Below are 15,403 nucleotides of genomic sequence, written 5' to 3' on the forward strand. Positions count from 1 at the left end.
CACATATACACACTAATGTATATACACATTTATTTTATGTTTATGTATATGTTAATAATTTATGGTGTGTATTAACAAATGAAATAAAAATATATTTTTTATTTCCATTTATTAATACACACCATAAATTTCCTACCTATCTATCTATGTCTATATATATAAGAAATTATATATATATATATAGTAGTTTAATGTGTTTATTTTCATTTTCAAATTTTTAATTGCTTTTTAATTTTAATATATAATGCTCGTTTGATGTGATTTTTTGTTTTATAGAAAACTTATATTTAATATTTAATAATATTTCGTTTTATGTATGTTTTATTTTATTTTAATTTCTTCATATTTTACTTGCTTTTTAATTATAATTTTTAATTACTTTTATATAATATTACCATAATGTATTCTTACTTTTCAATGAAAATGTTGGAGACAATTTTTCTCTTTTTTATATATTTTTTTATGCATATCTCTTTTTTATGTATATCTGTTTTACCTGTATGTGCTTCATATGCTCAAAGAAATCTGATTCTGGATCATTATAGTCTGTCAGCTGCACCAGATCATGAAACTCTGATCGGTTTGGGAAGGTCTTCACCAGACAGGCCAGCACTGTAGTGTAATCATTTCGTACACTCTGTGGGAAAAAACAAATTAATGAATATATGTGAAATATACATACAGCAGTGATGTACTAATGTAAGATGTTACTGGTTACCTCAGTCTTGCTCTTCAAACCCTTTCGTATTGCATCCAGTATGGTGTACTGCACAATCTCCTTGTATTCTGCCTCTGGGCATCCGACTTCAGAGAGCTGCGTTATTACGGCTGACAAACACATGGTGGCGCTGTCTGCCAGAGACATGTCACCGATCTGTCTCGGAAACACACCAAAAGCATTCAAAAATTAATGCAGGTCAAGAAGCAAAAAGACATTTAGAGGCTAACAGTAACATCACAAGAACGGTCACCTCTAAGGAATGGAAACAGTTGTGCATGATAGCAGTCAGGTATCTCATATCCAGAGTGCTCATCTCTTTAATGTGCTTGGTGACCTTCTGGAACGCCACGAGACGCACGTCAAAGTGAATCTCGTCCAGATGGCGGCTATCAAATGCGTTGAGCTGGGGAAGAAATGATAGCCACTCACATACGAACATGATTGGAAGAAATAAAACTAAATCTGTTTCTGATTGCCTCAATGGAACATTACCTGAATCACAACGTCTGTGATGTACTTCAGTTCACCATCCATGTCTGACAGAATCTGCAGAGAGAGATATGGTCAGTCGGGAAGTGTTTTAAAAAGGACTAAAGTGGTGTTACAGCGGATAGAAATGCAGAAACTGACCAGAAACGCTTCACACAGAGCCTGACGTGAAAGTCTGTTGTGGATGATGGACAAAAGCTTGCTGAGAGGCTTGAGGAACATGCTGGGCTCTGAACACTGTCTCAGCAGGTTCTTCAAAGTACCCAGGATATCCAGCTCTGTTTCCTGAAAGAAAAGACAAGGAAATCCTCATAAAAGGATAACATAAACATAATAACAACAACAACACAGTATTATAATAACATACACTACTGGTAAAAGTTTGGAATAATTAAGATTTTGTAATGTTTTTCTCACCAAGGCTGCATTTATTTGATCAAAAATATAACAGAAATTATATTGTAAAATATTATTACTTATTAATTTAAAATAACTTTTTAATTTGAACATATTTTAAAATGTAATTAATTCCAGTGAAAGCAAAGAACTTTGAGAATTCTTTAATAAATAGAAAATTTAACAGCATTGATTTGAAATGTAAATCTTTTGTAGCATTTGAAATGTCCTTCCTGTCACTTTAGATTAAGTGTATGACAGTTTCCATAAAATAATAATAAAGTAGAATGACTGTTTTAAAGGGGTCATATGATGCGATTTCAATTTTTCCTTTCTCTTTGGAGTGTTACAAGCTCTTGGTGCATAAAGAAGATCTGTAAAGTTGCAAAGACTAAAGTCTCAAATCCAAAGAGATATTCTTTATAAAAGTTCAGAGTCAGCTACACCTACCTAAAACGGCTCGTTCTAACACGCCCCCACATATCTACCTCACTATGTGGGAAGATTTGCATAACGCCTCCCAAATGTTCACGCAAAGAAAGAAGGCGTAACTTTTAGTCTCACTGTAGTTTTGTTGACGCTGCAGCCATGTCGTGAAGACGCTGTGTGCTTCGTTGAAATAATGTTATTTTTAGCAGCATCATATGACCCCTTTAAACATCAATAATTATAAGAAATGTTTCCTGAGCAGTAAATCAGCATATTAAATAGATTTCTGAAGGATCATGTGACACTGGGAGTAATGATGCTGAAAATTCAATTTCGCATCACAAGAATAAATAAATCTTTTATTTTCAACTAGAAAACGAATATTGTAAATTGTAATAATGTTTTAGAACATTACTGTTTTTCCTGTATTTTTGATCAAATAAATGCAGCCTTGGTGGCCTAAGAGACTTCTTTCAAAAATCTTAATTCCAAACTTTTAACCTGTATCATACATTTTTTATTTGGCATGAAAGTGAAAAGTGAGTGACTGGATTGTACCTGAGCAGTTTTGGGTTTGTGAAGGTAAGGCAGAAGTAAACCGATGAGTGTTGAACTCTGTTCTTTTTCAGTCACAAATCTACTGATCCTGGAACAGAATTAAAACCATTAAAATCAATCATCAATTTGTATATTTTACTTCACAGTATATGATACAGCACAAATTCTCAACTTGGTGGGCCAAACTGGACTGCAGATCTTTTCAAAAAACAGTTGAGAACTACTGAAGTACCTATTAAGACCCGTTCACACCAAGAATGATAACTATAATGATAACTATATATTAAATGCTCGTGTTCTATAAAGTCAGTGGATTTAGATTTGAAAATATCATTCTGAAAGTGATTCAAACGATATAGTTCCTGTGTCGTTATTATGATGTGGAATTCGTAATCGTCATAGAAAAAGAATGATTATTAAATATTTATGGTTATTGTTCTTTGGGTGAACGGCCCTTTAAGGTGCCTCTGTGCATAAATAGATTTATATGGACATACTTTGAGAGGATGTTGAGCTCTTTGCTGACTTGAGCTCTGAATTTCTTCTTCTTGAGGCGTTCAGAGTTACGCACGACTCCGCTGAGGTACTGCAGCAGTGCTGGGATGTGAGGAAGGAGCAGACGGTAGCCGATAGTCAAAGAATCTACCCGGAGAAGAGAAACGGAAGTCAAATGTACAAATAATAGTGGGTCCTCTATTATAATCATCAACACCCCTGATGGCTACCTGACACGTTACAGCTCTGATCAGGTTCGGGGATCACACAGTCGTTCACAATCAGATCTGATTCATTCTCCTTGGGTTCATAGTCAGGAGTGGTCAGCAAGCTCTCGGCTATATCCATTACCATGGCCGTCGTGATGGCAGACACGTTTTTGGAGGATAACAGAGCAAATACATTGAGCAGGACGTCACACTCAGGGTGGCCCGGTCTCTGCTTAGCAAGCAAAGGAAAATACCTGAGAGGGAGAAAAGACAACAATTATATTATAATCAGACTGCATTGCTAAAACATTTCAAATCAGCAATGAAATATGACAACAATGGCATCATAAATTGTTAACACTTTTATTATTCAAGTCAAGTCACATTTCTTTATATCTCACATTATTCAGGTTAAGTCAGTTCAGTGTTGATTCGATTCAGTTCAATGTCAGATGTTACAAAGTTCAACAATTTAGGAACGAATTATATCCAGCTATAAAGCTGCTCTAAAGAAAAAAAAAATATTATTAAAAACTCGAAATTATTCCTTTAGGGTACCATTGTACCAAGTCCACAAACCTGTGGTTAATGAACTTACCTAGGATTTTGGCTCCACACACGGATGACTTTCAGGAGGGGCGTTGGTGAATACGGGCTTTCAGTGGACAAAAGACACACTTAATGAACAAAACACAAGCGGGTCAGCTGGGTTACTGACTCCAGTCCTCGTTTAAACATTCGAAATCTCATAGTTGTTGTCAAAAATTGAGGATAAAAACGAATTTCACACAAGTTTCCAAGCCTCTTTTGAAAGAGTGTGAAACTTCTTTAAATTACAATGAGCCATACTTTTTATCTTAGTTGGGTTATTAAGGTTATTGAAGTTATCCAGTTAGATTTCTCCCTTAAGCACACACCTTAGGCCACACTACAGCTTGAAACACTGCGTCCAGCTCATCTGCAGTGAAGCTGTAAGACTCAAAGTCATCAAAGAAGTCTTGTATGCGCAGAATCCCCAGACGGCGTAAGTTCTTCAGAGGATTGATGCAACCGGGTTTGAGCTAGAGGAACATCAAGAACAGTGAGCGCTTGAGATCAGCACCCTCAAAAAGAGATCCAACCACTACACAATATACTAAAAAGACTCAAGTCTGATAATGTGCTTTGAAAAAAACACACTGGCCCTCAAAATGCTGACTCTGAAGAGGAACTCCAGGAATTATTTACAAAATTTCAGTTTGCATTAAACGATTAATGAGGATGGTTTTCTGCATTCAGCTGACCTGTTCTCTGTGATCCAGTATAAATGACACTGAGGCCGTGATGCACAGCAGGATCTGCAGAACTTTGGGCAGGTAGATGTGGATGAGATGGCCCATTTTATGGATGAGCATTTCTATGGTGTTGAGTAGGCTGTGTTGGCGACCCACAGGGAGAACAGCAGACAGGTTCGTCTTGGCTACAGCTCGTTCTACCGCAGCCAGACACGCTCCTGGAAGCAACAAATGATAAATTTTTCCAAAGTTACCAAACCCAGCATTTGTGCCCAAGGTAATCAAGCCTTGCTATTCATGTATGGAGATAGAAATTCAGGCTTTCCACCCTCCTCTCTCAGAGTCCCCAATGATAGGGCATCTGCAGCACTTATGTCCGATTAGGGCATTAAGGATTTACTTGGAGAAGACAAAGGTTTTTAGACGATCTGAAAACCTCTTTGTGTGTTTTGCGAACCCTAAGAAGGGCCAGGCACTGTTGATGCTTCTTTAAAAGAAGAAGCAGTGAATAGCACTGTTGATGCTATCCACGTTGATGCTTCTTTAAAATCAGTGTTTGCTTTTTATCTATCTGCTCATTTTTGAAAAAGTAAAATGAGTAAAACAGATTCTGTTGGTTTAGCTTGTCTCATTAAAAGAAGTTAATTTATAAATATCCTATATTGTGAAGATGGTCCTCATTATTAAATAAGGTTCATAAATGGTCCAAATAATATATTATCTAATTAATTGCAAAACAGGTGTATTTAAGGGGTATGTTAGGATGTAATCATTTTAAAAAGCTTAAAATTCAAGTCAGTACCTTCAGCATGATGGCAAACAGGCTCCAGCAGAAGATCTATAAACATGCCCAACTCCTCTGGCTGACAGCCTGCCAGGAAGCGCAGCACTATGGAGGAACGTGAAGCTGTGTTCGCCTTACCCTGAAACCTATTACCAACCCTAGGGCACATCCGCCCATATAGTATCCTGAAAGAATATATAAATAACTACTAACTGCAGGCACATAACATTAACATTCAGAGAAGAAACAACAGTGGATGATAGAGCAATGACATCATTAATATGCATTGTGCATCTAAACACACACCTCATAAGCATGGGAATGAGCTGGGGTCTATGCGACGGAAGTACCACGGCTCCTTCTTCTGAGATGTTGAAATGGACAATCTCATCTTTAAAGTGCTTGTCATCCAGAAGTCTCTCCAGATTCTCTCTGTAAACAGTGACAAATCGACAATTATTATGTACCTAAAACAAAGCCCTGGGGAATACCGCCACTGCAGCAATGTTTAAAAAAAGCTCTCAAAGTATTGCTGTAAGCCATCATATCATCATATCATCATTTGGGGAAGTCGTGGCCTAATGGTTAGAGAGTCGGACTCGTAACCCAAAAGGTTGCGAGTTCGAGTCTCAGGCCCAGCAGGGATTGTAGGTGGGGGGAGTGAATGTACAGCGCTCTCTCCCACCTTCAATACCACGACTGAGGTGCCCTTGAGCAAGGCACCGAACCCCCGACCCAGAGATGTAAAATGAATATCATAATAGACTAAAAGACTTCCTGAGGCAATTGGTACATTCCGGTATCTCAGCAGTGAAAGTTAGTAAGGTAACCAAATAAGTCTGTTGGAAGATGCCATCAGTCTCTGCTCCGGATATAAAGCATTCTATTCATAAACTGACCTAGTTACTGTATAATACAACCTTATTACAGAAAAATGTTGTGCTTTGTGTTAGAAGACTTACTTGTAAGCCAGAATGTTTGGGTCTTTGTATGTCATCAAACAGTCCATTTTCTGAAAGTGCTATTTTCTGGATTTGTTGGTCTTTATGGCACAGAAGCTGTGGGTTAGAGAAAAAATTTGTCTCAGGCGGCCATTAATAAGCAAAATTATCTTTCACATAAAGATGGGAAATCATACTTGGGTGTACAGTTCACTTAGTTTTGCCTCCATATATAAAGCTTTTGGGTTGGTGAATTTGGAAAAGACCTTCAAGTGTGCAATGAGCTGCCTGTAACAAAATAAGTACATATGTTGACAAGAAACAAATGAATGCTCATTGTTCTGGTATATTAGGCATGCACATCTAGTCTGTGCAAGTACGTAACTAGAACACAAAGACGAATGTTAGAAAATAAGATAATCTCTTACTTGGCTGCTGCTTTTCTAGGGATCTTCTTCTTGGGTTGTTTGGAATCTTCTTCCTTTTCTTCCATGTCAGCATCTACCTCTTCACCCATTTCCTGCTCTGATGAGGAGCTGCTCTTCTTTATGAGGTCCTGTGTGGGAGCCACCTGCAGGTCAGCTGGGTAGAACTCCTTACTGTGAAGGCAGAGAAAAGGCTGTTATGGAAAACTTTCTAAAAAGACAAATAGGTTGATGACACAAAGCTGATACACACCTGATGAAGTGCAGCAGTAATGGGCTGAGCTCTCTGCTGCGTGGCTCCACTCTGTCGGGAAACTGGGCCATTACTCGCCAAAGCAGGCTGCGGAAGTTTGTGAAGTCCGTCCGCTCAGAGGGATTCAGCACATGGTCCAGCTGTTCCAGAAACAAAACTCCCACATCCCCGCTTTCAATCACACTGGTCCCTGGACCTCGAAGCTGCTTTGCAGCTTGATATTGTTCACTGCCTCCATCCTCATCTGCCTGAAGCTCTTCCTCTGAGAATAAATATTTAAGCATCTTTAAAGTGAAGACTATAGGGAAGGTCTAACAGGTCAACAACTCAATGAAAACTCACCAGCTAGACCAGCAACCATCTCCAGATTTTCATAATAGACCTTCCAGAAAGACTTGTCCATTTCTTTAGCGTGGGTCCTGAGCAAATGAAAGCATATTAAACCAAGGCAGAAGTAATAGAGAAACAGAGAATACTGTTGGAGACACAGGGTGAGGAAGATATGAGGATTTAAAGGCAGAAGACAAAAATAAAACAAGCAATGGCAGTTAGCATGATACTTACACCAACAGATCAATAACTGCGTCCCAGAGAGGTCGGAAATTGACAAACAGCATTGCAATAAGATAACGAAGAGGAACCTGTAAAACACAAAAACATCCTTAACAACGATTTTCAAAAATACTTCAATATTTGATAGGAGTAAAAGGCATTAGCTACCTCATGGAAAGGTCCCTTGGGCAGACAGGGCTGCGCTAGGTCATGACGGAGTTTACGAAGATGTAGAAGTTTCTCCCTGTAGTCCTGCACTGTGGCCGGGACCTGCTCTGCCTGCAGACACACGGCGAACACCGTCTGCGCATTTGAGCTCTCCTCTCCCTAAACAGGACATGACATGAGTTGATAAATAGGTGCATGTGTTTTTCACAGCCATTGCTTTTAGAAAATCTCATAAATGTTACCTCTGCTGGTTTCGGAAGATCAGCCTCAAAGTTAGACATAATTCTGAGGGTCAGCAAACGAATCTGTGGAGGATAAAAAGAAACTGAACTTGTAAAATCTGCAGTTTTATAACATCAGGGTCCACAGATGTTATAAGTAAAGAAGGTTTATCCATGAATTTTAGTCATTTGTGAAGACTGTTTAATGATTTTTTTTTTTAAATAAATACATAAAACTATTTTTGTAAATAGTTAGAAATGTCCATAACCTTTAAAGATTTAATACATTTATATACATTTTCCAGGCCTGAAATCATATTTCCAGGTTTTCCAGGCCAATACCAACCCTCACTGGGCTAAACCTCACCTTGGAAATGTTGGAAGAAAAATTGGAATATAGTATCTGGCACAATTCCAGCAGAGAATCATGGGACAGCTGAGCTGAGCAGCCTTTGAGTGCCAGTCTGGTGTAGTACAGATCTCCTAACAGCAGCGCTGAAAGATCCGTGGGGAATTTCCTGTAATGAACACAAGCAAAAATGTATTTCTATAATTTCCTAATCTAACACGCAAGGTCCATTTTTCTAGAATGTTCAGATGTAATTACTGAAGCACATACTCGATGATGTTTCTGACCAACTCGGCAGGCAGGAGCGACTGTACCGCTGCGGTCTCCTTGAAGCTGAGCAAGGTGCTTAGAGCCTGTCGGGCTACAAATAGCCCTCCTGAGGGGACAGAAGAACGTATCAGGAACAAACTACATCTTACAAAGTTAAACATTGAGCATTAAAGCTTGTAACTATGTGACTGAGGCTATAAATCTCACACACACTTGATTGACCTCTCCCCAGAGTTTCACTGCACACCTCTTGCAGTAATCTGTTCAGTACTGCAGTGATGGCCGGTATAACGCTTGATGCTTCTAACGGTCTGCAAAACATTTTGTTTGTTGCATATTTACACAAATACCAAACTATACAGCAAAAGACTATTAAAAGACCAAGATTAGATTAATTTATGCAGTACGTTATTTAAAGGGATAGTTCACCCAAAAATGAAAATTCTGTATTCTGAAAACCTGTATGAGTTTCTTTCTTCTGTATAACACAAAAGAAGATATTTTGAAGAATGTTTGTAACCAAACAGCTGCCGGTAGCCATTGACTCCCATAGTATTTTTTCCATACCCTGGAAGTGAATGGCTACCGGCAACTGTTTGGAACAATTTGAGGGTGAGTAAATGTTGACAGCATTTTAGGGTGAACTATCCCTTTAACACCCAAAGGATTGTGGGTAATTAAGTCTTTACCTGACATGTGGGAGCAGCACCAGTGCAGCCCAGGGATGGGAAAGATCAGAGAGCGGCTGATCGGCAGGGAAGTCTATGACAGAAAAAATCTGCTGGGGAACAGAGACTGTCTGGTCTCTTTCAGGTCCAGTTGACCTAAAACAGAATTTGGAATTTATGTGTATTCATTTATGAAGTATAATTTGTTTTATGGAGTAGTTTTTCCAAGCAAAAGCCCAGCTCTTACCGGACAGTCTGTCCAGTGAAGATCAATGGGTACTTCTCAAAAGCCATGGAGCCGTCAGTGGGGGGTGGAGCTTTAGACAAAATCAGACCAACCAGCAGCTCCAGAGCCAGCTGTCGGTTTACAGAGTCCTCCATGCAGAAGAGCTGCTCCAGATACTGCAGTAAGCTGGGTAAGAACAACTAGAGAAACACAAAGGAGCAATAAAAGAGTTGGAAGTTGATCTTGAAGAACGTAATCCTGCTGATGAGGGCTTATACTGACTTGCTCAAACTGTTTCATGTCAAACATCTCTTTGGTAAATGATAACATGAGGTCTCTGTCCATGCTGCTATTGAAGACCTGTGTGGGGGACCAGAGAGGAAATGAGGTCAACAGGAAAACAGATGGAAAAGCGTATGTATAGGTGCACATTAAACAAACCTTTTTCACTAGTTCATGGATGCTGCTGGTATGTAATGACAGATTCTCCCCCATCAATAGAGCAGAGACTACTTGTAAAAGCAGCCTGTGGCAGGAGTAGGACAGTCCTGGTGCCTGAACTAGCTGAAGAAGTGTCTAAATATTACAAAAAAGGGAGAAAGAGATATCAGAGATGCAACAGAACTCAAAGAGAACACAATCTTTGAGTGCTAGAGAAACGCACACATACACACCTCACAAACAGACTGGGGTTTTGTTATCTTTGCTCCTTTGCGATGCTCTACAAGTATATGGCAGATGTACAGAATGCTCTCCAGGTGCTCATTAGCTTGAACAGCATTGCTTCTGTCTAACTTTCCAATAACTTCTTTCAGAGAGACCTGCAAACCACGATAAATGAATAAATAAACAAAAAAAATATGTATATATTTTAATATCATTCAAATCTAACGATATATCTATATAAATTATTTTATTTTAATTATATCAAATCTAATTAAAATCTAGTTACTTGTACATAACTAAAATGTAATAATCAATAAACATTTATTTAGATTTAGATTTTAATTATATTAAAGAAATATATATAACTTGTATATAATAAATCGAATTGCACTTACATACATAACTAAAATGTAATCATTGATAAATATACATTTAGATTAGATTTTAATTCATATAAAAAGTAAATAATTTTATATATATTATATATTATATACACACACATATATTATACATAAATATACTGTATAAATATGCTTTTACATATTATAATACACATAAATAAGCATTTATTTAATTTAAGCTATTTCTTTGCATATAATTTGCAATTATTAATAAAAAAAAATTCAATTAATCTACATGCCCAATGTATCATCTATTACAAGATGTTACTATAGCATATATTTTAACATGACTGTTAAACAACCAATCGGCATCTAGGATGGGTACAATCACTTAAATACTGCATAGCACATTAATAATGATAACAAAGTCAATGTTATACAGACTGTCAGACAAAAAAAAAATATATAACATTTTTTTTTTTTTACTTGTAAGGAGTCCCACAGGACCAGCAGGTGCTCTTTGTCAACATAGTTGGCTGAAGACTCAGCCATGTGATCCAGAGCTTCTTTTACTGAATCCCAAGGCAAATCAACGTCCTGACCGGCTGCAGGGCCAAGTTTCTGCAACACCACTGGAAGAGCCTGATAACAGCAGTCCTGTTAATCACTGACACACTTAATTGTGTGATGTGTTTGGTTTTCAGTGATGTGATCTCACCTTAGTGGCACAGGAGTGGAACATGTTACAGACTCCTCGACACATCTCAAAGATCAGCTGACCTGCTCCTCTAGCCTTCTGAGGGCTCTCAGACAGGTTGGAGAACATGAGTGTGAAGAGAGCATCATAATCGGACACCTGTGGGACACGAGAGAGAAGTGTTAGCTTTACCGACACAACACAGAAGACATGGTAAAAATAACCTGAGATGTAAAGCCTCACCTTTCTCATCAAAAAAGGGAAGCTCTCAGCAGCAAAGTTGCGGATGTGTTCCTTTTTGTGCGCCAGAAGTTTACTGTAAAGACTAGATTAGAAAAGCAAAAGAGTGAGAAATTATATTATTATAATTCTACAAATTATGACCGAGAATGTAAACATACTTTTATGGAAGCTTATTTCCATTATTGTGACTTCATCTCACAATTTTGACTATTTTTCTTGCAATTATGAAGAAAAAAGGCATAATTGTGAGACATGAAGAATTCAGAATTAGGAGACAAACTCAGAATTGCAAGTTATAACTCAGAATTGTGAAATAAAAATCAGAATTGTGAGATATAAACTTAGAATTGTGAGATATAAACTCAGAATTGTGAAATAAAAATCAGAATTGTGAGCTATAAATCTGTCTGAGTTGTCTGAATTGTGAGAGATAAACTTGCAATTACAAAAAAATAAAGATATCACAATTACAAAAAAATAAAGATATCACAATTACATTTTTAAATTTTTTTTATTCTGCAGTGTAAACAACAAAAACTAAATTGTGAAATGTAATTCAATTCTGAGAAAAATAAAATCAGAATTGCGAAATGTAAACTACATTTTTTGAGAAAAAAAAGCCCAAATTGCAAGATGTAAACTCAGAATTCTAAGAAAAAAGTCATAATTGCCATATATAAACTCAAAATTACCAGTTCATTACTCATAATTGTGAAATATAAACTTGCAATTCTGAGAGAAAAAGTCTGAATTGTGAGATATAAACTTGCAACCGTGAGATAAAAAGTCACAATTTTTCTATTTTTATTACATGGCGGAAATAAGCTTCCATAGGTCTGACAGAAGTATTTAAACTAGAATATAATCTGCTAGGGTTTATTTTAAACGCACTTCTCACCTGTATATCATGTCCATATCCGTCACCATCATCCTCCACAGGTATTTGTACAGGTATGACAGACATGTGAAGGTCCATTCCAACACCTCAGTGTCTTGTGTTTCCAGTATAGACGTGATGATGACGAAGAAGTCGCAGAAGTGAGGGTAAAAGTCCATCTGGAGATCACGAGCCAGCTGAACTACAAGACTGTAATTAATAGTGAGGTTAACGTAACATCATCTGCCTGTTTATTACAAAGAAAAGACTAAGAGGATGGAAAGCCATGCTGTTCTACACTGACAGGTGGGTCTTCAAACTCTCCACCATAGCGTTTTGGTGAAACACCAGCATGTTGAATGACTGACTCTTGCTTGACACCTCTTGAAAAAACTTCTCTGTAGAACAGAAGATTAAATTAGCATACATCAGAGTAACCTGTTATTTTAGTAGCACTGAGATACTATTAAGAGTTTTTATACATATTTTTAATGTTTTCCATTTTTATTTTAGTAATTGTTGTTTTTTTGTTAATTTTATAATATTTTCCAATTTTATTTTAGTAATTGTTGTTGTTTTTTTTTGTTAATTTTATGTTTTCCATTTTTATTTTAGTAATTGTTGTTTTTTTGTTAATTTTATAATATTTTCCAATTTTATTTTAGTAATTGTTGTTGTTTTTTTTTGTTAATTTTATGTTTTCCATTTTTATTTTAGTAATTGTTGTTTTTTTGTTAATTTTATAATATTTTCCAATTTTATTTTAGTAATTGTTGTTGTTTTTTTTTGTTAATTTTATGTTTTCCATTTTTATTTTAGTAATTGTTGTTTTTTTGTTAATTTTATCATATATTTTTAAACATCTATATAGTTTTTTATTTATTTTTTTTTTTATTATTATTTCAGTTATTTTAGTACCTTAAGTTAAACAATATGAATATAAGAATTGTTTTTGGCAACTAGCTTAAATAAAATAAGTTTACGTTTTTAAATATATTTCACTTCCACTAATGTTTATTTCATTTCAAGTAATGAAAATGTTTTTTAAGGTTTTATCTATTGTTGTTATATATTATAATGTTATATAATAACTACAACAACCTTGACAGAGCGTGACAATATACAAGACATATAGAACACAAAATAAATTCACTGTATGTAAAATATCCTCATGATATACAGCATATATTGCCATTTTAAACAGGCACAAAACATGTTACTCACTGAAGTGTTCTGTCAAATTCAGGTCTTTCCATTTCAATAGTGCTTCATAAAAATAGGTTTCTACCCCCTGAGAAAATAAAGCAGCAGAATTCACTATATACACATTAATAATATTAATACAACATTGCTATAAAATAGATAAACTATCTGACATAAAAAAAATACTAAGTGATCTTCAAGAATCATACCTCTGCATAACTTCCAGTCCTGTCAATGCGATGAATGACATCAATGTTTACTTTTGCGAGCCTCTCAGAAAACGTGACAAACTGGACAATAAAGGTAAAGGTTTGATGCATCAGAAGCCATATTTGACATATAAACTTACAGACATTTAAACTACGAGTGTATTCAACATTGTACAACTAAACATTTTAAAACTGAAATTACAGATATGTAATACGCAAAACTCAGTTCGTTTCGATATGTATATGAAATAAAACATGGTAATGTTTGTCAGATGCATGAACATGAGCAGCAGTTTTCAGCATGCGTTGCTCTGTAAACTTACGCGGTAAGTGTTTTCTGATTTATGAGACGGGGGCTTGGCTTTGAGCTTCATTTTGATGTATTATCAGACCACCAAATACAGAAATTATGTATATCCCGTGATTTAAAAGACAAGATACGTTATCAATGGCTGTGAAATTGTTGATACGCATGCCGTACCAGGAGGCCACCATCTTGAATGACGCATTATGAGTACAGTGGAGAGTTTTACTGTTCTTCAAAATAAAAGTCTTCTTCATTCAGAAAAGCGTTTGAAAAGATTATATCTTATTTTGACCGATACTTAAAGCTGAGCGATACTTTAGCTCCTCAGTTATTACGAACTGTTTTTTTTTTTGTCTGTATCAGTTGTATTATATATAATTCAATAATATAGAAAAATAAAAATATAATATAAATTATAAGTTCTACACACTATTAATGTGTTGTATAGACTTTTATTTGGTTAATGGTTTGTTAAGGTTATTCATTACAGTTATACATATAGAAATATGAAAATATAATTTAATTATATATGATAAAATATACAACATTTTCTGTTTATTTAAAATGATATTCATGTCTAAACATTATTAATGTGTTGTACATATTCATATATATTTTAATTTTTGTTCAGTGTTGGGGTTATTTATGAAAGTTGACATACATATATATATATATATAAAACTTTAGAGGTAACTGGAAAACAAAACTATGACTAAATTTTACCTGTAACTAACTACTGAATGTATTAATATGAATATAACATTTCATAGTACACGTTATTTTCTTTAACATTTACTAACTTATTATTCATAATCAAATTTTTTTTTATGCTGAACATTATCTCCACATATCCCATTTTTTCTCTACAACTAATAAAGCTGTATTGTATTCATTTAACCTATATATAGACACACAAAAGATTAGTAATATTGGGAGGTTAATAACATTAGAACCAGTAAAGAACCTCTATTTTTAAGTGTGTGAGTGAAACGGCTTTATTTGTGACGTGTATGGTGTAACAAGTATGCTTGATAGTGCACAATGCTGTCTGGTCAAGTGAACTTCACTTCTCAGTCACAGGTGTAGATCACTGGGGTGCCGTCATGTCGACCGGAGTGGTCTGCACTCTCTACTGTACATTAGTAAGTTAGAAGGAGAGTAGTGTTATATTGGTGTCTTTGGGATACTAAAATACTGAAGTATTAAACACAAAAGTTTTTATTAACATGTTGAATTAGTTTTTATTTTTATATTTTCCATTTTCATTTCAGTTAAAGTTTTAGTATTTTTTGTTTTTGAATGAGTTTTTTTAATGTCTATATAGTTATTCTTTTTTCCCCAGTTTTAGCTATTTTAGTACATCAAGTTAAACTAAACAACACAAATGTTTCCTTGGCAACTAGCTAAAACAAAAACATTTTTATATATATAT

At 35.6% G+C, this 15,403-nt stretch overlaps 1 protein-coding gene and 1 pseudogene across 1 annotated transcript in view; one reads left to right on the forward strand and one right to left on the reverse strand.

Annotated features, from left to right (window-relative positions):
* LOC107658916 (small subunit processome component 20 homolog) overlaps positions 1-14,148 on the reverse strand; it is a 26,229-nt gene extending 12,081 nt beyond the window's left edge. The window contains 38 exon segments of the mRNA XM_016447636.1: positions 497-637; positions 719-874; positions 972-1,124; positions 1,214-1,267; positions 1,352-1,495; positions 2,594-2,681; positions 3,091-3,235; positions 3,319-3,551; positions 3,896-3,975; positions 4,215-4,358; positions 4,581-4,789; positions 5,374-5,540; positions 5,662-5,787; positions 6,318-6,361; positions 6,363-6,413; positions 6,494-6,584; positions 6,725-6,895; positions 6,975-7,236; positions 7,317-7,393; positions 7,539-7,615; positions 7,695-7,853; positions 7,937-7,999; positions 8,283-8,433; positions 8,535-8,640; positions 8,748-8,845; positions 9,224-9,358; positions 9,450-9,628; positions 9,711-9,788; positions 9,870-10,004; positions 10,103-10,249; positions 10,922-11,077; positions 11,154-11,291; positions 11,376-11,457; positions 12,274-12,468; positions 12,524-12,650; positions 13,477-13,543; positions 13,665-13,745; positions 13,988-14,148. Coding sequence (XP_016303122.1) covers positions 497-637; positions 719-874; positions 972-1,124; positions 1,214-1,267; positions 1,352-1,495; positions 2,594-2,681; positions 3,091-3,235; positions 3,319-3,551; positions 3,896-3,975; positions 4,215-4,358; positions 4,581-4,789; positions 5,374-5,540; positions 5,662-5,787; positions 6,318-6,361; positions 6,363-6,413; positions 6,494-6,584; positions 6,725-6,895; positions 6,975-7,236; positions 7,317-7,393; positions 7,539-7,615; positions 7,695-7,853; positions 7,937-7,999; positions 8,283-8,433; positions 8,535-8,640; positions 8,748-8,845; positions 9,224-9,358; positions 9,450-9,628; positions 9,711-9,788; positions 9,870-10,004; positions 10,103-10,249; positions 10,922-11,077; positions 11,154-11,291; positions 11,376-11,457; positions 12,274-12,468; positions 12,524-12,650; positions 13,477-13,543; positions 13,665-13,745; positions 13,988-14,038 — 4,761 coding nt within the window. The 5' untranslated portion in view covers positions 14,039-14,148.
* LOC107658733 (sodium-coupled monocarboxylate transporter 1-like) overlaps positions 14,137-15,403 on the forward strand; it is a 5,777-nt pseudogene continuing 4,510 nt past the window's right edge.

This window comes from Sinocyclocheilus anshuiensis, unplaced genomic scaffold (assembly GCF_001515605.1).
Source record: "Sinocyclocheilus anshuiensis isolate Anshui unplaced genomic scaffold, SAMN03320099.WGS_v1.1 scaffold283, whole genome shotgun sequence".
Classification (NCBI taxonomy): Eukaryota; Metazoa; Chordata; class Actinopteri; order Cypriniformes; family Cyprinidae; genus Sinocyclocheilus; species Sinocyclocheilus anshuiensis.